Raw genomic sequence first — 23603 nt, 5'->3', positions numbered from 1 at the left:
GGAGTGGAATTTTTGGCATAATACAGGAAATAAGAATTATTACGAGGTATCCAAATTCAAGTTTCAATCTTGTTTTATCAGTTTCCGATAAGTAATTTGGGGTTATTTCATTTTCTCTACGACCGTTTAATAATATGCTCATTATTCGCTGTTTTTGAATAGATAATGATAATAACACCGATTACTTTACCCGTGAGTAATAGTTCATTACTCACGGGCTGAAGTTACTCACGGGTCATTACTCACGGGCTGAAATTAGGTTCAACTGGCGAATGCCACTTTTAATATTAGTCTTATATGTATAAACTGCTAATAAAATTACTTACTTAAACTTGTTTATTTAACACATTAATTATTCTAATGTATATCAATAATTAGCTTCGAAACATTTTTAAAGGATTTTTAACTGTAACAATGCATTAGTATATTTTTTACTTTTATACCTTGTTTACTATAATGACAGTAGGTACAAAATACTTACGTATAATTTTTCGGAAATGAAAATAATTTGAATTGACTATTTCTTGTTGTGTCTTTTACAATACATAATTATTAAGACAGCATTGCTAATTAATCGTAAGCAACCAATTATTCAGCCGTGTATATAGGTACTATTGGTAAACCAAATTTATTTTTGTAAATTATAATTTTAATCTCGAGTATATAATTATGTTGTTTTACTAATTAAAATAAAAAAGGTCGTAGAAAAAGTATAGTATTCTACTTGCATGTAATTTAATATAAGCACATTACATGCTCGTTGAATAATATAATATAACATTGATTTTTAGTTGTTAATGCAGCCCCATCGCCCGTCTTCTCACAAGCGCTTCATTAACAATTAAAAAACAATATTAAAAAAAAACATGCCAAAAATTCTTATGGAGAGCTGATAAAAAAAGGTTTGAATGTGATTTCAGGCATTTCGCAATTTCAAATTATATTTTTACTTTTGTTTTTGACCCTATAAGATCGTAATTTTTGGTTCTTTTTAAGTTTTAACCTATTTATAACTCGAAAACAAACAACTTTAGAGAAAAATTTAAAAAGACCTTTTTTGTTCCCAATGATCCAAAAAACCTAAAATAATGTCTGCCCTTTCCAGAAAAACGGAAGATCTGACAACAATGTAAATACAACTGTAATATCGGCCGCATTAAAAGACCCCTATCCACCAAAATATATAAAAATTGAAGCCGATTCCGATATAATTAAGGCGTTCCATATATAAAATTCACTCTGCATATTTACAGTTCCGCTACAAATAAAATAAAAAAAAAAGCAAACTTTACACAAATTATAAGTTTTATTTTAATTAACTTAATAATTAAATTCTTATAATTAGCAACTTTTTTTATTTCGATGTCTGTTTTTTACGTTACATTAAAATTCTATTTTTTTTTTAGATGGTGTTGGCTGCTTACTGTTATTTCCTGTCAAAATTCACTGAATTCGTAGATACGGTAAGTCTTTAAAAGTAAACTATGTTATGGGCACAAAAATCGAAAATGTTCCATTGTTTTTCAGTCAGGCAAAAAAAAATGAAATACTAGTTTAATTTACACTACACCAAAAAAATTAACGCACCACTTAAAATTGGGTCATTTTTGATGTCTAATTTTATAAACCTGTCGTCCGATTTAAGTGTTTTTTTTTTATTCTGTTATGCCTTATTCTTTAACAATATTGCTGTAATAATATTATTGCTGGAGATATAAATTGTCATTGCATACCGGGTGTAGCGATCAAACTGCGTTTTTTCTCAAAATTTACCACACCCTGTGGAATATTCTAGCATTTATAAAATACTGAAATTAAAACCCAACTATAGGCTCAGATTTTCTTAACACTCTGTTTTTTGATTCAATCGCTTATGTTGGATAGTAAAAAAGTTAGGCACTTTAACAAGTCGCCATGTTTTTCAGAATAAATAAATTCGACACCCATATCGAACAAGGTTGTAACTCAAGTTACATATTTTTTCAGATTTCAACACAGGCGAATTCAGCAAAAAATTGCGCACACGTCAATATAAACGACATAGTTTAATTCTCAATAGTTTGGCTAATAAGAAGTTGTATTTTAAGTTACGTATGGCATTTTACTCCATTTTAGCGTGAATAAGGCAGTAACACTGGATACTCCCTATGTAAAATATTTACTTTCTTTATACTTGACGATTAACAAGGTTTTAAATGAGTTACAACTTTGTTGCACGTATGTTTAATTTATAACGTATTCAAACATATGGCGCATCTCATAAGTCAAATCATCGAAATAAAAGAAAAAACGGATTTAAAGAGTTTTTTCCTTTTTTGTAGTTACGGTGGACAAAATAAGTATCGAATAGTGTTTGCTACGTACTTCTATGTAGTGAAAAAGTTTAATATTAACATTACACATGTATTTTTAGAAATAGCACATTCACAAAACGAGGGTGATTCAATGCATGTCCTTATAGAAAAACGGAAAAAACATTGAGTCGTATATGCTCCACACCAATGGATAACCATGACATGATATGCCAAAGCAAATCCGTAAATGAAATAAATCAAAAGCAAATTCTAAATTTTAACCCATTTAAGGACACACATGTTAATTTTGAAGTAGACATTAATAGTAAAATAGTAAAGTAATAAAGCAAAATGGTTTAAAATTAAATATTTACAGATACGCAATAAAAATGCGAAAAATTTGAGATATTTTATACCATGGTTTTTTCATAGTGGTAGAATATTATTGTTATTGTAAAATTTATAATTTCCAATTAAAATTTTGTAAACTGTGAGTTGATATTTTGTTTAAATATACCATAAAAACTAATTTTCTCCTAGCTATATTGCAAATAACTCAAAACATACAACCTTTTAATAGTTAAACGGGAAAAATAATTAACACGGAGAGTGTAAAATGGTTGTTAGGCGAGTTACAACTTTTTTCTACGAATACTCATGTTTAATCTCAAGGTTGTATCTCAATCAAACTCAGGATTCTCAATAGCTAATAAAATTACAAAGCATACATCTTACAGTAATCCCTTATTGCGTTATAAATATCATATCACATTAGTGTAAAAGGGTCTAATCATTTCGCTACAAATTTTTAAAAATTCTTGTTTTCGTTTTTTCCTCTCCTGTAAAATCGCTAAAAATGAGTTACAACCTTGTTCGATGGGGGTGTCGAATTGTCAGTTTGTAAGAAAAATTTTAACATCCCATATCTCGGAAACGAAGCATTTGAGGACATATGTTTACAAAGCAAACTGTCATTATTTTTTCATACACAATTACCTCTTACAGTTTGCCGTACTTATTTAGAAACACCCTGTATTGATGAAGAACATGGCTAGTTGTTATAGTACCTACCTTTTTATTATCCAACATAAGCGAATAAATATAAAAACAGAATGTTAAGAAAAGCTGAGGCTATAGTTGGATTTTAATTTCAGTATTTTATAAATGCTAGAATATTCCACAGGCTGTGGTGAACTTAGAGAAAAACACAGTTTGATTACAATTTTATCACAGCGATATTGTTAAAGAATAAGGCTATACGTATTAAAGAAATACTTGAATCGGACAACATGTTTAGAAAATTCGAGACATCAAAAATGACCCATTTTTAATGTGATGAGTTAATTTCTTGGAGTAGTGTATATAAAAATTATTGTAGTTTCTGTAAGTTTAGTTTTTGTACAGTCGGAAAAATGAGAGAATACTCATGAACGATCACATCAATCACTTATTCTGCATTTGCTGTCTTTTTCTACAAATAACAACCGTTTGTTATAGAAAAAGACAACAAATACAAAATAAGTGATTCTTTATGTGTTTCCATATAAATCGTTCTTCTAAAAATACAGAATATTTTTTGATTTTTTTCATTTATTTAAATTCAATTGGAACTTTGCCCAAGGGATAGGCAGCTTTCGAAGATAACAATGTAGTTTTAATGGATTTCTCTGTTCGGCACAGCTTACATGCACCTATATTTCGAGGCTTCATCTATAAAATTACAAGCTGTAGCAATCTTGTTTTTCTGTATCGTAAATAAATAGTGAAAATTCGCTAAGATTGAAGTACATTTCGTCACTCACGCTGTAGTCTTGGAAGCAATCTCTTCGGTTATACAGTTTTCTTGTCAAACGCTGGCCACAACTGTTTAAAATTACCCACAACTTTAGTTTTTACTTCTTTTACCGACAATTTTCGTGTGGTACTATTAGTTACAAACGTTTTGGTTATTTGGTGAACCGCATGATACTACGACAAACCGTCTACGGGTGAACCGTAGAAATTATATCGCTTCTTTTTTTATTTCGCCTTTATTCGGGGCGAATCGCCTAATTAACCCGGGAACAGTCGCGCTCTTTTTTGTCACACGATTGGTCGCGCGTTAGATTTGATCTAACACTACGCATTTAAAACAAATTTTTATTTTATAGTATTTTTATTTAATTGTTATGTTAAAAATATCTGTTTCTAAGATAAGAGATGTATCTCGACATGGAACAAACGATAAAATAAAAGATAACATATACAAATGAATGGAACAAACACTAAAATATAACCATAGGATGTAATTTCGCTAGTACGTCGGGCTAATTTTTGCGCAAATTGTCTACAACTGTTAAGTTATGGTTAATATATAGATCGTTTAAATACGTATAGACATCTGAGTACAAAAAAAGTTTCTTAGCCACATCACTAGAAAATTATACTTGAAAATTTTGACCTACGTTATCAGTCGCCTCGTTAGATTTTATCTAACAAAAGTCAATTTTACTAATATTTTGTTATGCTGTCCGGTACCCTTGGACTACATTCTACACTCTTCCTTGAGGCACTTATGATAGGAAATCTATGTTGCGAAGTCTAGATGTTGTTCATCTAGTTACTATCTTACGGAAAAGGATAAAATGTTCATCAACGTTCAGCTTGTAGCTCCAACTTTTTCCCGAGCGATTCTCACCAATTTTCGTTTTTCCGTTCTGCTAATATGTTCATTCAAATTTTTTTCTCAATGCCAATTTCAATTTCAAAACTTCAACTATTTTGCTTCATCGTAATCTACACTAATTCTTCTAGCAAAAGTTGCCACAGCAAAATTACCAAAATATTGAAGGACTCTTAAATGTCAAGAGCGTTAAAGATGAGCTTGATCAACTGCTTAATACTTCCAATGCTGATCTACGGATGTGAATCTTGGACCCTGAGACAATAGGAAAGAAGAAAGATAGACGCCACTGAAATGTTCTGTTGGAGAGGAATGTTGCGAATTCCTTGAACTGACCGTCCCCAACAAGATGGATCGATCAAATTATAGGAATATGCAAAAGACGTATGCATGAGCTAAAAGAAATGACCAGATACAGAAATCTTTGGAGACGGACAATCGACATAACATCGACCACTACACTCCCTTCGGGGGTCAGGATTGAAGAGAGAGGAACCTTCAGTAATAACAACCAGGTAGTCCGCAAATAAAAGAATGTAGATTTGCCTGATTTGAAAGTTATATAAGCTGTTTCCCATTGAGTTAGAATCTTTCCTTCGTTCAGGCAGTTATTAAATATACCACATAGAGATTCTATTAACACGTGTAAATTTTTTTGGTAACTCTCTTAGAAAGCACTTCTTCTTATTCATACCTTTTAATACGTGTATCACAGTGTTATATCATTAGTTGTCATATACCTTACTACTGCATACTTTATATGTTTTTCATATCTCACATCGAGAAAATTCGCCCTATTCTCATTAAGAAAATCTTCATAATATTTTTTTCACTGTAATAGTTCAATGACTTATCTATAAAGGTACAGGAAAACGAATTATGGCGTAGACACTATAGTTTTAAATTTTACCACCTTTATAATGAGCCTAGTTAAAGGAAATTAATAGAGGAGTACAAAAAAGGTGGTTTGGAAATAAACATAAAGAAGACCGAATATATGTGTATCGGTGGGACACAGCAGGACCTTACACTGGGGAATGGCGAAATTATTAAACATTGCGACGCATATAAATACCTTGGTATGACCATCACACAAGAAGGAAGCGTAGACCGGACGATAGAAGAAAGAAACAACCAGGGAAGAAAAGCAATTACCCTTCTCAATAGCATCCTCTGGGACCAGTCAATATCAAACAACAACAAACATAGAATATACAATACAATCGTTAAGAGTATAATCACTTACAGCAGTGAAGTATGGCAAATAAAAGAAAGATGCAAGAGAAAACTTGAAGCAACAGAAATGGATTTCTGGAGGCGCTCAGCAGGAAAATCAAGATTAGAAAGGGTAACCAATAACAGAATTAGGGAAATAATGAATGTGAAACACACAATAGTAGATGACATTAGTACCAAACAGCTTAGATGGTATGGACACGTACAAAGAATGTCCGAAGAACGACTCCCGAAACAAATCCTAACGTGGACCCCTCATGGTAGACGAAAAAGAGGAAGACCCCGCCTGAGTTGGAGAGAAGGCATAAATCGAGAAATAAGAGAAAGAGAATTGGATGAAGACCTTTGGATGGACCGAAGTGAATGGCGACTAGGCATCGGAAGACGTAGGAGAACGTTTTAAAACCGATATATATATATATATATATATATATATATATATATATATATATATATATATATATATATATATATATATATATATATATATATATATATATATATACAGGGTGGTTCACCTTATTCGCCTCGGTCTCTGTACGGAAAACCACTTGATATTTTAAAAAAATATCTTCACAGAAATATACAGGGCCGTTAATACTACAACCTAAAAATAATGTGAATTATACAGGGTGCTCCAAAAAAGAGTGGTATATCAAAGTTATATTTTTTCTTATGGAATGCACTATATCTGATGACGTTACTGAATTGACCTTAAAAAATAAGCTATATTTTTATAAGGGTTCCCTATACCTAAATACAGGGTGTTTTGATTTATTTCAATTTTTATGAAAATGTAAGGTTATAGAAAAAAATAAATATCTACGAATCTAAGAATCAGTAACAAATTCCTTCTTGGATCTTAATAATAGACTATTTAGCATACTTAAACAGATGCTTGCTGCAACAAAATTTCTTACAGGGTGGTCAAAATATGAGATTGTTTTATTAACAAATTCAAGCTGTAATAACTTACTTATTTTAAATAGAACACCCTATATCTTACTAGTCTATCGCGTAGAAAATTTACTTAGGTTTCAATTTATATTAGGGTTTCCTATACCTATCTTTTACAGGGTGGTCAAAATATTAAATTGTTCTATTAACAAATTCAAGCTGTAATAACTTACTTATTTTAAATGGAACACCCTGTATCTTACTAATCTATTGCGTATAAAATTTGCTTTGCTTTCAATTCCTATTAGGGTTACCTATGCCTATCTCCTTTCATTTTTGAAATATTTAAAGATTTCCTAATTTGTAAGCTTTAAAAATTAGAATTAAGTACCTATATCGTGGTTACGTACAACACATCACCAACACCGGCAATATACTTAAATATCTTAGTCAAGATACTTTCGTTAATAAAATTCATATTTTTATCATTTAATCACACAGAGTGTTCTTATTTTAAATGACATACTCGATATTCTATTCTTTATAATGGAAGATATTTAAAATCTCTTCAATTCCATGTAAACATTCTCAATACACATGTTATTCTGTAAATGTTAATTCCCATGTTATTCTGTAAATACCCATTTTTATATATTTTTGTACAATAGGCTCGTTTTCGTCATAGTAGCCATTGCATTAAAATTGTCTGTAATTGCGATCCAAAGATTCAAACAAAAAGTGATGTTCTTAAATTTATTTAATAACCATTGGTTTAAAATATGGAAAATACTTATACGGAATGAAATATAATTTAAGTATCTTCCAGAATACGGCATCTAATATAGGGTGTGCAGTTTAATATAAACATATTATTCAATGTCACATGTAGGCCAAAATCAACTAAAATAATACAACACTCTGTGTGATTACATGATAACAATGAAAATTTTATTATTGACAGTATCATGTCTAAGTATATTGCCGGTGTTGGTGATGTGTTGTACATAATTTGTAACCACGACATATTTACTTAATTCTAATTTTTAAAGCTTGCAAATTAGGAAATCTTTAAATATTTAACAAATGAAGGGAGATAGGTATAGGAAAGCCTAATAAGAATTGAAAGCTTAATAAATTGTCTACGCGATAGGCTAGTAAGATATAGGGTGTTCTATTTAAAATAAGTAAGTTATTGCAGCTTGAATTTGTTAATAGAACAATCTAATATTTTGACCACCCTGTAAAAAGATAGGTGTAGGAAACCCTAATACAAATTGAAAGATAAGTATATTTTCTACGCGATAGACTAGTAAGATACAGGGTGTTCCATTTAAATTAAGTAAGTTATTACAGCTTGAATTTGTTAATACAACAATCTCATATTTTGAACACCCTGTAAGAAATTTTGTTGCAGTGAGCATCTGTTTAAGTATGCTAAATAGTCTATTATTAAGATCCAAGAAGGAATTTGTTACTGATTCTTAGATTCGTAGATATTAATTTTTTTCTAAAACCTTACATTTTCATAAAAATCGAAATAAATCAAAACACCCTGTATTTAGGTATAGGGAACCCTTATAAAAGTATAGCTTATTTTTTAAGGTCAATTCAGTAATGCCATCAGATGTAGGGCATTCCATAAGAAAAAATAAAACTTTGATATACCACCCTTTTTTGGAGCAACCTGTATAATTCACATTATTTTTAGATTGTAGTATTAATGGCCCTGTATATTACTGTGAAGAAATTTTTTTAAAATATCAAGTGGTTTTCCGTACAGACACCGAGGCGAATAAGATGAACCACCCTGTATATATATACAGGGTCCTTCATCTTATTCGCCTCGGTCTCTGTACGGAAAACCACTTGATATTTTAAAAAAGTTTCTTCACAGAAATATACAGGGTTTTTAATACTACAACCTAAAAATAATGTGAATTATACAGGGTGTTCCAAAAAAGAGTGGTATATCAAAGTTATATTTTTTCTTATGGAATGCCCTATATATGATAACATTATTAAATTGACCTTAAAAAATAAGCTATACTTTCATAAGGGTTCCCTATACCTAAATACAGGGTGTTTTGATTTATTTCGATTTTTATAAAAATGTAAGGTTTTAGAAAAAAATAAATATCTACGAATCTAAGAAGCAGTAACAAATTCTTTCTTGGATCTTAATAATAGACTATTTAGCATACTTAAACAGATGCTTATTGCAACAAAATTTCTTACAGGGTGGTCAAAATATGAGATTATTCTATTAACAAATTCAAGCTGTAATAACTTACTTATTTTAAATGGAACACCCTGTATCTTACTAGTCTATCGCGTAGAAAATTTAATTGGCTTTCAATTTGTATTAGGGTTTCCTATACCTATCTTTTTACAGGGTGGTCAAAATATTAGATTGTTCTATTAACAAATTCAAGCTGTAATAACTCACTTATTTTAAATAGAACACCCTATATCTTACTAGTTTATCGCGCAGAAAATATACTTAGCTTTCAATTCTTATTAGGGTTTCCTATACCTATCTTTTTACAGGGTGGTCAAAATATTAGATTGTTCTATTAACAAATTCAAGCTGTAATAACTTACTTATTTTAAATGGAACACACTGTATCTTACTAGTCTATCGCGTAGAAAATTTACTTAGCTTTCAATTCTTATTAGGGTTTCCTATACCTATCTCCCTTCATTTTTTAAATATTTAAAGATTTCCTAATTTGTAAGCTTTAACAATTAGAATTAAGTACCTATGTCGTGTTTATGTACAACACATCACCAACACCGGCAATATACTTAGACAAGATACTGTCATTAATAAAATTTTCATTGTTATCATGTAATCACACAGAGTGTTGTATTATTTTAGTTGATTTTGGCCTACATGTGACATTGAATAATATGTTTATATTAAACTGCATACCCTATGTTAGATGCCGTATTCTGGAAGATATTTAAATTATATTTCATTCCGTATAAATATTTTCCATATCTTAACCCAACGGTTATTAAGTAAATTTAAGAACACCACTTTTTGTTTGAATCTTTGAATCGCAATTACAAACAATTAAATGTAATGGCTACTTTGACGAAAACGAGCCTATTGTACAAAAATATGTAAAAATGGATATTTACAGAATAACATGGAATTTATATTTACAGAATAACATGTGTATTGAGAATATTTACATGGAATTGTAGAGATTTTAAATATCTTCCATTATAAAGAATAGAATATCGAGTTTGTCATTTAAAATAAGAACACTCTGTGTGATTAAATGATAATAATGTAAATTTTATTAATGAAACTATCTGATATTTAAGTATATTGGCGGTGTTGATGATGTGTTGTACATAACCACGACATAGGTATTTAATTCTAATTTTTAAAGTTTACAAATTAGGAAATCTTTAAATATTTAAAAAATGAAGGGAGATAGGTATAGGAAACCCTAATAAGAATTAAAAGCTAAGTAAATTTTATACGCAATAGACTAATAAGATACAGGGTGTTCCATTTAAAATAAGTAAGTTATTACAGCTTGAATTTGTTAATAGAACAATCTAATATTTTGACCACCCTGTAAAAAATAGGTATAGGAAACCCTAATACAAATTGAAAGCTAAGTAAATTTTCTACGCGATAGACTAGTAAGATACAGGGTGTTCTATTTAAAATAAGTAAGTTATTACAGCTTGAATTTGTTAATAGAACAATCTCATATTTTGACCACCCTGTAAGAAATTTTGTTACAATAAGCATCTGTTTAAGTATGCTAAATAGTCTTTTATTAAGATCCAAGAAATAATTTGTTACTGCTTCTTAGATTCGTAAATATTTATTTTTTTCTAAAACCTTACATTTTTATAAAAATCTAAATAAATCAAAACACCCTGTATTTAGGTATAGGGAACCCTTATGAAAGTATAGCTTATTTTTTAAGGTTAATTCAATAATGTCATCAGATATAGGGCATTCCATAAGAAAAAATATAACTTTGATATACCACTCTTTCTTGGAGCACCCTGTATAATTCACATAATTTTTAGATTGTAGTATTAAAGGCCGTGTATATTTCTGTGAAGAAATTTTTTTAAAATATCAAGTGGTTTTTCGTACAGAGACCGAGGCGAATAAGATGAACCACCCTGTATATATATATATATATATATATATATATATATATATATATATATATATATATATATAACAAGGTTGAACTATTGGGGTAGCAGCAATCTCAAAGAAAACTCTTTATAATAGTTCCAAGCTTTCGAAAATGTTTATTTTCATCATCAGTAAGATTGTTTTTGTGATGTGCAATGTTTTTAGTGAAAGTATTGACTCTGCATTTCTCAGAACAATTTTTTGTTGTTTTTGTGTTTTTGGTGATCCTCGACACCTAGTTTAGTGAGAGGAAACTATGGTGTTCTGGATTATTGGTAACACAAAGATAACAATTATTATTGATTTCAGTTAGCCTATTTGTTAAATACTGTCTATTTATGATTGTAGTTTCCCTGATGATGAAAATAAACATTTTCGAAAGCTTGGAACTATTATAAAGAGTTTTCTTTGAGATTGCTGCTACCCCAATAGTTCAACCTTGTTTCCTAACTGTTCAGCAAATATTATATACCTGTTATATATATATATATATATATATATATATATATATATATATATATATATTTACTCCCAGCGTATGAAGTGAGCCACATATCAAAAGAAACTGCGGTTGAAGTGAGGTCCTGTACAAAGTGAGGTCCAGTATACGGACCTCACTTAGTCAATCAATGTAAGACTTTTTCGTAGACATGTACTGATAGCAAACACTGTTTTTTTACAAAAAAAAGTGGGACCTCACTTTGTATGGTCCACATCAATTTTTAGTTCAGAGATTTTCCGCATAGAGGCGCTGACTTTGGCGTATATTTTCTAACCATGTATATTCTATGCCCTGTTGAATAACTTACGATACACATAGTGAGGACCATACAACTGGCAACATCTGTTCAACCAATCTTTAAAACAGTGGATCGTCAATCGTCGCATAAATTCAAACAGTACAAAAATGTTTAATACTTTAATCCTTTTTGAGAGCGTAGGCGCAAAATTTCGGTCGAGTTCTTTTTAAACGCATTTATTTTTTTTCGAATCCTGAGATAACTAATAGGTATTTTTAAAAAATTTAAACGCAAAATAGAAGACTACATTATTCCCGAGGGCAGAAAGTCCCTTATAATGAACAAAAAGTTTCTTTTGTAATATATATTTAAAATTGAAAATCATACTATTTTTTTCACCCCTGTTACTTATTAAAATAAATATTATAGAAGTTCTCAAGGACTTTCGACCATGGATAATACAGTAATATTTCTTTCTGCGTTTAAATTTTTTAAAAATACTTAAGGTTTTCTCAGTATTCGAAAAAAATGAACGCATTTAAAAATAATTCGAGCGAAATTTTTGCGCATATGCTCTCAGAAAGGCTTAAAATACTATAAATTTTTGTAATCAGTATTTCAATAGTTATTTATGATATAAGTGTTAAAAGTACACGTTTAAGGCACGCATGTGAAAGTTTGCAGAATGAGCGACAGCGAGTTCTGCAATTCACATGAGTGCCTTAAAAATGCACTTTTTAACACGCATATCATGCAATATTTTTTCTACAAACGTAATTACAGGACAATATATACAAAAACTTTTACTTGAACTTGACTGACATTCCATTTTTATATTTTTTTGACATTACATCAAAATTGCCTATACGATCAATACGAATTGCAGTGCCATAAAATTTTTAAAGCACTAGTGCCTTAAAGCAGAGCCGGATAAAGGGGCGGGCGAGCCGGGCGACCGCCCGGGGCGCCAGAATTTGGGGGCGCCAAATTTTGAGAGACGCTGATATATAAATATAATATTTACCCCCCTCCGTGGCTCAGTGGTAAGAGCGCGTGCCTTTGGATCGAAAAAATCCGAAAGGTTGTGGGTTCGAATCTCACCAGGGTCGGAAATTTTTCATTTATTATAAATTAATAAATGAATATAGTTTCTGTCCTCGTGGGATCGGTTCTCACCGGAGGGACCGCAGACGTTCGGATACAATTAGCGTCTCTGCCGAGTCATTATAAAATATGGCAGTGTCCGTGTTTAAAAGATATTTCTGCTTTATACATACGGCGAGCCATATGGTTTGTTTTTCGTTGTTTTAAGGTGAAGGGATGATGGGCTTACTAGCCTGCCCACTTGAGATTGAAACGATAAGAATGTATTGCAGTTTTAAGGAATGTGTAGATATTGGATATTATGTTTTTAAGTCAGTCGAGTTTGTAACATTCTTCGGATAACATCCAAATAAAAACTTTATTTTAAGCTACACTTGCGTATTTTTAATAGGGGTAATTTTCTGTAAACGAAAGTTATTTTCTTTAATTTGATTTCGAACCAGGGATCTTTGCGTGAAGTAACTCGTGGACATCCCTACGTAACACTTTGGCGACCGCGATAAGGACTTAGATATATACGGGTGTGCTTAAAAGTTAGTTGTTTCCGCTTATTTGAGTGTAAACTTTTTTCCGGCGAATAAATTCGTTTGTCGTGAGGCTCGGCCGAAGTTGTTACCCTTGTAAGCGAGAAATATGGCATTAGAATTAGAAACAAAACGCCGAACAGTGCTTCGTACTGTTTTTACGACAGCTGCTAATGTTTTGGACAATTTGTTATCTGAAACGGTGGACACTCGACCCTGGCAACAAACTAGTGTACAGTGGGAACTTTTACAAGTTAAGTACAATGAGCTTTGCGTCGTGGAAAGTGCGGTATTTGAAGCTATGGTCGAAAAGGCTTCCGAAGCAGAATTAATCAGTGAGATGGAGGCAAAGGATAGATACAGCACACGCTACTATGAACTGAAGTACAAATTTGAAGACAGACCCAGTTTAGTAAGTTCAGAGTCATCACTAAAAGGTAAGCGCAGTTTTAAATTACCTCCAATCGAATTCAAGAAATATTCTGGGGACTTGATAGATTGGCTTCCATTTTGGTCGCAGTTCAGAGTAGTGCATGATGATCCATCGATTGATTTAAACGACAAAATAGCTTATTTGAGACAAGCCACTGTAGACGGTAGTAAGGCCAGACGTTTAGTGGAGAGTTTTCCTGCAGTAGCCGATAATTACTCAAAAATTATAAAGAGTTTGAAGTCTAGGTTTGGCAGAGAGGATCTCCAGATTGAAGTATATATTAGGGAACTCTTAAAGTTAATTTTGAGTCGAGTTTCTAGTAGTTCTTGTAATGTTTCTGCACTATATGATATGATAGAGAGTCAACTTCGTTCACTTGAGACCTTAGGCATAACTGCTGACAAATATGCGGCAATATTGTATCCCCTTATTGAGTCATGTTTACCGGAGGATATGATCAGACTATGGCATAGATCTTCACAGTTTTTAAGGCCTTCTGGTTCCGTATCCATGCACAATGTCGAAGAATCTGCAGAAGTTTCAACTTTGGAGACAAGATTAAGTGGGCTAATGAGTTTTCTACAAAATGAAGTTCAAAATGAACAAAAAATTAATTTAGCAACGGAAGGTTTTGGTTTATCGACTGAAAATAAATATAAATCCAATAACCTGGTTGAAAAGAAGAATATAAAATCACCGAAGCAAGGAACTGATCAGCCATCAGCGACCGCTGCTGGGTTGGTAAATTATGAGGTTGACAGGTGTATTTTTTGCGAAGGACAGCATGACAGTATCAATTGTTTTAAAGCACAAAAATTGTCTATGGAACAGAAACGACGAACATTGTCAGAAAAGAAAGCCTGTTTTCGATGTTTGAAGGTGCGACATTCTTCGAAGAGATGTAGAGCACGTTTGAATTGTATTTTGTGTTGTAAATCCCATGTTGTTTTGATGTGTCCTGATTTACCTGTTAACAAAATTGATACATCGACCTCAAGTATTAGCCGCTCGGAAGAAAATAGGACTGAGGATCAGACGCTTGCGAATTTGAATAATACACAGGTTTTTTTACAAACTCTGCGAGTAAACATAAGAAGTGCACATGGTACTAAACAAGTAAGGGCACTTATTGACACTGGATCGCAGAGAACATATATTTTACAGCGTACCGCACAAGAAATGGGTTTTTCTGCTAAAGGAACGGAAAATATCGTACATACGTTATTTGGCGGTAAAAGTACTTCTGAACAACGACATAAATTATACAAGGTAACTGCGAGTGAAGGAGCTTAGTACTCTTGTTCATTTGATGCCTTAGATCAACCAAAAATTTGTGCAGATGTCTCTCCTGTTTATCACGGCCCTTGGGTTGAGGAACTTAGTGACATGAATATTTCGCTCAGCGATGTCGGACATATAGCACCAATTGAGATTTTGTTAGGAGCTGATGTTGTAGGCAAATTGTATACAGGGAGGAAATATCAGTTACAGTGTGGTCTTGTAGCAGTTGAAACTTTGTTAGGTTGGACTCTTATGGGCAAGGTGCCGGCAGTTGCTTCTAATTTCAGCACATCTATGATGTTGATTTCGTTGTTTGTTGATAGTTCTTCTGTGGAGAAACTCTGGGAGCTTGATATTATTGGGATAACCGATCCTGTAGAAAAATTGACACGAGAGGTGGCGGCCAAGGAGGCTAAGAATTTTTTCTATGAGACTATCCGATGTGACAACGAAGGTAGGTATGAGGTTATGTTACCTTGGTTGAACAAGCATCCTTTAATTTCAGATAATTTAGTTGTCGCTAGAAGAAGGTTAGATACTACTTTAAATAAGTTGAAAAAGTCCAATTTGTTTGAATCGTATAATTTAATATTCAATGAGTGGTTGAACGAGGGTGTGATCGAAATAGTAAATAATCCCGAAGAGAATGAGTTGAGAAAGTTCGTGTCAGAAGCAACTGCCATCATGGAGGAAGCTAAGATGGATTTGAGAGGGTGGGAGTCTTCTGGTAGTACAAAAACAGTTGTCCCTGTTCTTGGTCTTCTCTGGGACTCCTCAAGAGACACACTAAAAATCAATGGTGAAATTTTTCAGGGAGTGGTCGGAAAAGAACCCATAACTAAGAGACTGATGCTTTCTGTAGCTCAGAGTATATTTGACCCTATTGGTTTTACCTGTCCAGTATCTCTGTTCCCTAAACTGTTGCTGCAGAAACTTTGGGAAAAGCGCCTGGGATGGGATGCACCAGTCGAGAATGACATGGCTGAGGAATTTTGTCAATGGGTTACTCATCTTCCTGAACTGTCGAGTATTGAGATTCCACGTTGGATCCAGGCTGGGCCCATTGAAGCTGACCATTGGAGTTTGCACACCTTTTCAGATGCAAGTAAGAAAGCTTATGCAGCCGTAGTGTTTTTGAGAGTTCTTCGGAATGATGGTGTTTCGATTTTTCTTATAGCAGCTAAGAGTCGTGTGGCTCCTTTGAAGAAGATTTCTATACCTAGATTGGAACTGTTGGCAGCCACTATTGGTGCTAGACTTTATCAGTCAGTCAAAAGACAATTTTCTCAGCATGTTGAGTCTTATTTTTGGAGTGATTCCACTACGGTTTTTTCTTGGATTCAACGTAAGGATGACTGGTCTGTTTTTGTTTTTAATAGAGTTCAGGAGATTAGAAATTTAGCCAATGCTGAGTGTTGGAAATATGTGCCTGGTTCTCTCAACCCTGCCGATCTTCCATCAAGAGGCTGTGGTGTTCGGCAATTGTTCGAATCTCGATGGTGGGAGGGCCCGGAATGGTTGTACAGAAACGAAAATTATTGGCCCCAACAAAAAGTAGAGGTTGATGAAGAAGAAGTCGGCACTGAGAAAAAGAAAAAGCCATTTCGTCACTATTGAATATGACGTCCGACGATTGGCACCTGCGTTACTTTTCTCAGTACACAAAACTGTTAAGAATGATGGCTTGGACGCTACGATTTTGTTACAATACGAGAAATTCAAATGGAAAACTTACAGGCGAATTGGTCGCGGAGGAAATCGACAAAGCCGAAATGTTTGTGTTGAAGTTAGTGCAGAAAGAAGCGTTCGGTTCAGATACGAAACGAATTTCCTCGCTAAACACGTTTGTCGATGAATTTGGACTTATACGTTTAAAAACTCGCGTTACCGAGAGAATTGACACGGAAGATTTTCGTCTGCCTATCTTACTTCCGGGTGAACATTTTATAGTGCGCAAGTTGATTTTGAGCTTACACAAAAACTCTTGTCACGTTGGTACACAGGGACTGCTTAGTTTGCTCCGCGAAAAATATTGGACTTTAGGGGGTAGACGGATTGTGCGGTCCATTTTAAAAGAATGTGGTGTGTGCAAGAGACAAGATGGGAAATCGTTCGAAGTACAAACGCCTTCATTGCCGGCCGATAGAGTTCGAGATGCTGCAGTGTTTGAGATTTCCGGGGTGGACTTAGCTGGGCCTCTTTACTTGAAATCGGGCGAGAAGGCATGGATTTGTTTGTTCACTTGTGCCGTTTATCGCGCAGTTCATCTGGAACTCGTTACCTCCTTGTCAACAAATGCATTTATTCAAGCTTTCCGTCGCTTTGTTGCCAGGCGTGGACGCCCGAGAACGGTTTATAGTGACAATGGAACGAATTTTACGGGACTTGAGAACGCGCTTAAGCAATTGGACTGGAACATGATCGCGGAATATAGTTCTACACAACGTATTAAGTGGCGTTTCAACCCCCCTACAGCTGCATGGTGGGGTGGATTTTGGGAGCGATTAATAGGTATTGTGAAAGGACTTTTGCGAAAAGTTTTGGGTCGAGCGTCTCTCAATTATGAAGACTTATTGACATTGTTGTGTGATTGTGAGAGTATAGTCAACTCGCGGCCATTGACGTATATTTCGGATGATCCTACTGAGTTAGCCGCGTTGACGCCAGGTATGTTTTTACGTGAGCAAGTCAGTTACGAGTTGCCGGATTGTGATTTGCTAGAGCAGAATTCTCTCACACGCAAAATACGCCGTTTGCAAGAGTTGAGAAGTCATTTGCGAAAAAGATTTCGTGCTGAATATCTGGCTCAACTCAAAGCGGGAACGAAGAAGACGAAAGTGTCTAAAGTGTCTATCGGGGATGTCGTTTTAGTAGGCAACGAAAACATCAAGCGTATTCAGTGGCCTTTAGGAAAAGTTATTGAACTTTTACCCGGTAGAGATAATCAGGTGCGGTTAGTTCGTCTTGCGACAGCACAAGGCCAACTTCTGAGACCGTTGCAAAGGCTTTACCCAGTGGAAGTCGTGGAGGCAGTTACTGCTGGCGAGAATATCCAGGGCATTACCCTACGGGATGCGGCTCCAAAGACAGTGCCTCAAGAGAACGGTTGCAGCTCCAGGCTGAGGAAGAATCAAGTGAAATAAGTGCGGGAGTGACAAAAAGCAGAGCACCCGATCTAAATGAAAGATGTACGCGAAGTGGCCGGGTAGTTAAAACTCCTGTAAGATTCAAGTGACATTTTCTTGACTTGATTTTTTCATGACTCTGTTTGTTTTTGATATATTTTACTTTTTACTTTATTTGATATTTTATTGTAATTTTTCGTGACTCTGTATTTTTTGAGAAATTTTGTCAAATTCCCCAAGGTGGGAGAATGTCGAGTCATTATAAAATATGGCAGTGTCCGTGTTTAAAAGATATTTCTGCTTTATACATACGGCGAGCCATATGGTTTGTTTTTCGTTGTTTTAAGGTGAAGGGATGATGGGCTTACTAGCCTGCCCACTTGAGATTGAAACGATAAGAATGTATTGCAGTTTTAAGGAATGTGTAGATATTGGATATTATGTTTTTAAGTCAGTCGAGTTTGTAACATTCTTCGGATAACATCCAAATAAAAACTTTATTTTAAGCTACACTTGCGTATTTTTAATAGGGGTAATTTTCTGTAAACGAAAGTTATTTTCTTTAATTTGATTTCGAACCAGGGATCTTTGCGTGAAGTAACTCGTGGACATCCCTACGTAACAGTCTCTTTGCAAAGACAAAGACGTCGACATTGCAAAGTAACAAGCCACTTACTCACACACACACTACTTACACATGACACTAGGTACCTAACTGTTCAAAATTACCGTACCTACCATGCCAATGGCCATTAGTTGTCGAGGCATTAGCTAAACAAAAAAAAATATAATATTTTTTACATTCACTATTTTTTTGGACTTTATAGATTATCTTTGGGCTAAGATTACTCCTAAGACAATTAATATTAAATAATTGTGACAATAAGAAAACTATTTCTAGCTCACAAAAATTCTCTAATAAAAATAATGCAACCTAAAAATTGTTATGGCTTTTAAAGGTCATTTGTCAGGTAATACCTATCACTTTTATGGTATTACAATGTTATACATACATACTTAAAATACACGAAGATCAGATTTACGAAGTATCAACAAATTTATGAATAGTCAGTGATATTATTATACTGCTGCTTGTCATTATAGCCTCAATGGTTAAATAGTTTTGTCTTCCTGTTCTGTAAACTTTGCTTTATCAACATTGTCGTGTGTCCGTGGGTGTGTAATTTGAAATAAAAAAAAACAAACCAGGTATATCTATATGAATTAGAATTGACAAGTTCTTTTTCATAATATGAATATATAGAAATTTATTTCGAATACTTAAGATGTTTCACTTTTTGCATAAAAACGGCACGAACGACGTATGAAAAAAAGGAATAATATATTTTTGTATATATCATAAATTGAACGAGTAATTCCAAAATGATTTGTTATTTGAAATATCTCAGTGGCGTACTATGTTTTTCTTTAAAAAAATTAACACCATTTCAACAGTAGATATAAAATTATTAATTTTATGTCAAAAAATGCGCAATAATTACCTCTTAAAACACATCAAATTTCATTTGCATATCTGAACCGGTTTTAGAACAATAAAGAAATCGTCAGTTTGTAAGAAAAATGTCAACACCCCATATCTCGGAAACGAAGTATTTGCTGACATACGCTTATAGAGCAAACTGTCATTATTTATTCATATAGAATTACCCTTTAAAGTTTGTCGCATTTATTTAGAATCATCCTGTTTTTTCTTGACCACCCTGGATTTCCATAGTCTTTCCTGTATTATTTCACTTGACCGTTATTTTCAGTTCTTTCTGTTTTTCCAGTCCTGCAGGTTTCTTTTCTAATATTGCTTCGTCCATTTTATCTCTAAAAGATTTTCGGGGTCTGTCTCTCTTCCTTCTTCCTATCGGGCTCCAATCTGTTATTCTGTTTATCAACGATTTTGGTCTGCTCTTCTGCCATGTCCATACCAGGTTAATCTCTTTTGTTCTATGTTGTCTATTATCCCTTGAATTCATTACCATTATTTTCTTAATCTCTATGTTATTTATTCTATCCCTTCTACAGCTTCTACTTAGGTATTCGATCTCTGTTGCTCTTATTTTGCATTTGGTTTTCGTACTTTTTATTCAATTTTCACACCCATTATTCAGAATACTTTTTGTCATGGTGTTATATTATATTCTTCTTTTTGTTTTTATACTGATGTTCTTATCCCACAGTACCGGGTTTAATTTTAGTATGCAGCATATTGTTTGTCCTAGTAACTCGATACCTAAAACCATAGCTTGGTTTTATAGGTATCGAGTCATAGAGATAATAAAAAGCTCATGAGATAATAAAAAAATAATGAATGATTTTATTTGAATTTGCATAGATGATTGTAAGGCCAAGGATATCACAACGGCTCTAAAAGGAAGAGAAAAAATAAAGATGTACAAGCTCGCGTTTGCAAAGAATATCCGCATGCTATTTTATGCTAAGTGGATGCCACTCCCTCAATTTAGTTATTGGGGATGCAGCTATATCTTGCGCACAATCAACATGTTTTTTGGTCTTGTAGAAGATTTATACACATTAAATGTTATAAATGAGTCAGATTAAATAAATTATTAGACGAATTTTTTACTAAGCAACAACATTTTTGTTTAATTTAGTAGTATTTTGTATTTTGACAACGACACCCGATTTGGGCGTCGAAACGATAATAAAATTATTTTTTTCAATTTAATTGTGGCTTATTTTCCATCTAAATAGTTATTTATACACATTTTTTACTGGTTGTTGATAATGTGCATTTATCTTTTACCTCGCTTCTTCGTCGCTTGAACTTAAAATGTGCTCGCTATACTATGCCCTATGTTGGATAAGTTATAAGTAATAACTATCCTACTATTTTTTAAATAAATATATTTTTACATAGTTCTTTTTGGTAAAATTTTGATTTTTTCCTATTTTTCTATATTTGCAGTAAATTTGTATATTCTTATATGAAGGGGCGCCAAATTTTATTTTGCCAGGGGCGCTCAGAACCCTAAAACCGGCCCTGCCTTAAAGTAGCATTTTTAACGCACGTCTGGAGTTCTAAAAATTGCATTTTTAACACGGCTGTAGAAAAAAGCCTTTAAATGAGGTGTCACATGATGTACTTAGTTTCCTATTTAAAAAAATCAAAGTTGTGCCTGTCACCTGAAGAAGAGGGATCGCGTAAAGTTCGAAACATTGACGCTATAATATACTATGATTAATTTAAAAATCGACCTATCCGAGCGTTTTTCTTATGTGCTAAAAATAAATAAGTTAATAAGGGGGGTAAAACTTATTCCAGCGAACTGTATTTGTAACAACCAAGGTAGGGATGGCGGTTGTTGAACAAAAAACCGGTTTTCGGTTATACCGGTTTTTTACTTACGGTTTAACCTGGCGGTTATAACTGGTCAAAAAAAGCGGTTGTTCCAAAAACCATTTTTCGGTTTTTTTAATCAGAAGCAAATACTCGATAGGTTATAATGTTAATATAATGTTATATGTTACATACATTTATATTGCAATTCAGTTTGCTCAATATTCCTCCCGAAAAATTCCCCAACCAATTCAACCTATAAAAATTTTCCCATGTGCTTTCAAATTACCCTAAAAATGGGCGAAAGTACCCCAATCTGGCATCTCTGATTCGTCGCTCGTTGTAGACGGCGTCAGTGTATATTGCGTTGTCAATTGGGATATTCCCAAAACTCCCAAAAGTGATGATCCTACCGACATGTCCCTAGGATCTATCGAGTTTAAAAAAATATCCAAATGACATATTACGGTACAGACTCGTTTTTTTAATATTGTATTTATTTACAGAGTAATTTCCACATATTAATATATTTTTCAAATTGGGCTCTGTACCGCCATTCTTTATAATATTACAAATACGTGTGCCAAATATCTCGAAAAAATATTCAAAAATACAGCCTCAATCTTAGAACGCGTTTTGGCTACCTGTTGATCGCTACTGTATCACCTTAAAAATAAATTCGATAAACCAATTCATCATTTATTGCCATCAAAAAATTTCAGTAGGTAGTATTTTTTAACACGTTTGTATAATACCTTTCATTTCCTAAGAATTATGTATTATTTAAAAATTACATAATGGAGATTCCTAATCGTATTTCGGTATTCACATTTCATACAAGAGCCTCAAAGTACTCAAGTATAAACAATTTTTAGATAATTTTGGGAATATCGATTTCAAGCAGATCACTTACCTTTTTATGTAAATATTCATGTGTTTCATAAAAGCTGATGTGACACTTTCGTCCAGTTCTTTATTAGTAAATAAAAGTTGAATTATGGTTGTTTGGGTTAATAATTACTTCGCATATTATTTATAATACATATAGTAGGGGAGCAAAGTATGCTAAATGTGCAGTCACTCGAGCGCTTTGGGGACCTATTGGGTTGTGATTATTAGGTTCTAAAACCAAAAAAGTTGAGTAAAATTTTCCATTTTAGTGGGGACTTTCCATATTTTAATTTAATTTTCCATTTCCAACACCCGTTTTCTCCGATTATAGCGCCACCTATCCGTAATTAGAAAAAACGTTTCGAATAAAAGTTGCTTATTTTTACGCAAAGAATCCAAATCTGAAATAAAAAAAAGGAGTTCCTATTTAAGATTTTAAAGTAACCTCCCCCTCCCCCCCGCCTCCGTGGGGGTCGTGTTTGGTACCATTCGATAGATTTTAGAAAAAATATTCAGAAATTGTAGTGTATTACCTATAAGAAGTTACCGTTAAGCCGGGTCCACACTATGTAACAAAACATGTTAAATAACAAAGTTTTGTAACTTGTTACAAAATTTTAAATAAACAAGTTTTAAAACACAGTGTTGTATAACATTTTTCTGGTTATATAGCATGTTTTATGTTATCCAACAGATGTCGGTAAACATCAAAGAAAGTTATAAAACCGCACCGCGACTGATCTACACCTGAAAACATGTTATTGAAACATTTCTCTGGCATAGTACCTACGCGAGCAGCAACCGTTGGAGTCATATCGCCTTGTTCATTCTGGAGTGATTGTGCTAGATTTTTCTTTGCTCTGTTCACGTAGGGTTATTTACGCGATGAAATTTTTGAAAGAACTGACTACTCATTTAATTGAGCTATT

The 23603-nt window shown here is 33.2% G+C and overlaps 2 protein-coding genes across 6 annotated transcripts in view; one reads left to right on the top strand and one right to left on the bottom strand.

Annotated features, from left to right (window-relative positions):
- LOC114333205 (potassium voltage-gated channel protein Shaker) overlaps positions 1 to 23603 on the bottom strand; it is a 935813-nt gene that overhangs the window by 100412 nt on the left and 811798 nt on the right. The window lies entirely within an intron of this gene.
- The window catches only part of LOC114333230 (elongation of very long chain fatty acids protein), a 170711-nt gene that overhangs the window by 129423 nt on the left and 17685 nt on the right, over positions 1 to 23603 (top strand). For all 3 annotated transcript variants that reach the window (XM_050647888.1, XM_028283100.2, XM_028283093.2), the window contains one exon: positions 1407 to 1463. In XM_050647888.1, coding sequence (XP_050503845.1) covers positions 1407 to 1463 — 57 coding nt within the window. The remainder of the gene's footprint in view (positions 1 to 1406; positions 1464 to 23603) is intronic.

The sequence above is a fragment of the Diabrotica virgifera genome, chromosome 1 (assembly GCF_917563875.1).
Source record: "Diabrotica virgifera virgifera chromosome 1, PGI_DIABVI_V3a".
Classification (NCBI taxonomy): Eukaryota; Metazoa; Arthropoda; class Insecta; order Coleoptera; family Chrysomelidae; genus Diabrotica; species Diabrotica virgifera.
The sequence above is the reverse complement of the archived record's forward strand: the minus strand, read 5'-3'. Positions and strand labels throughout refer to the sequence as shown.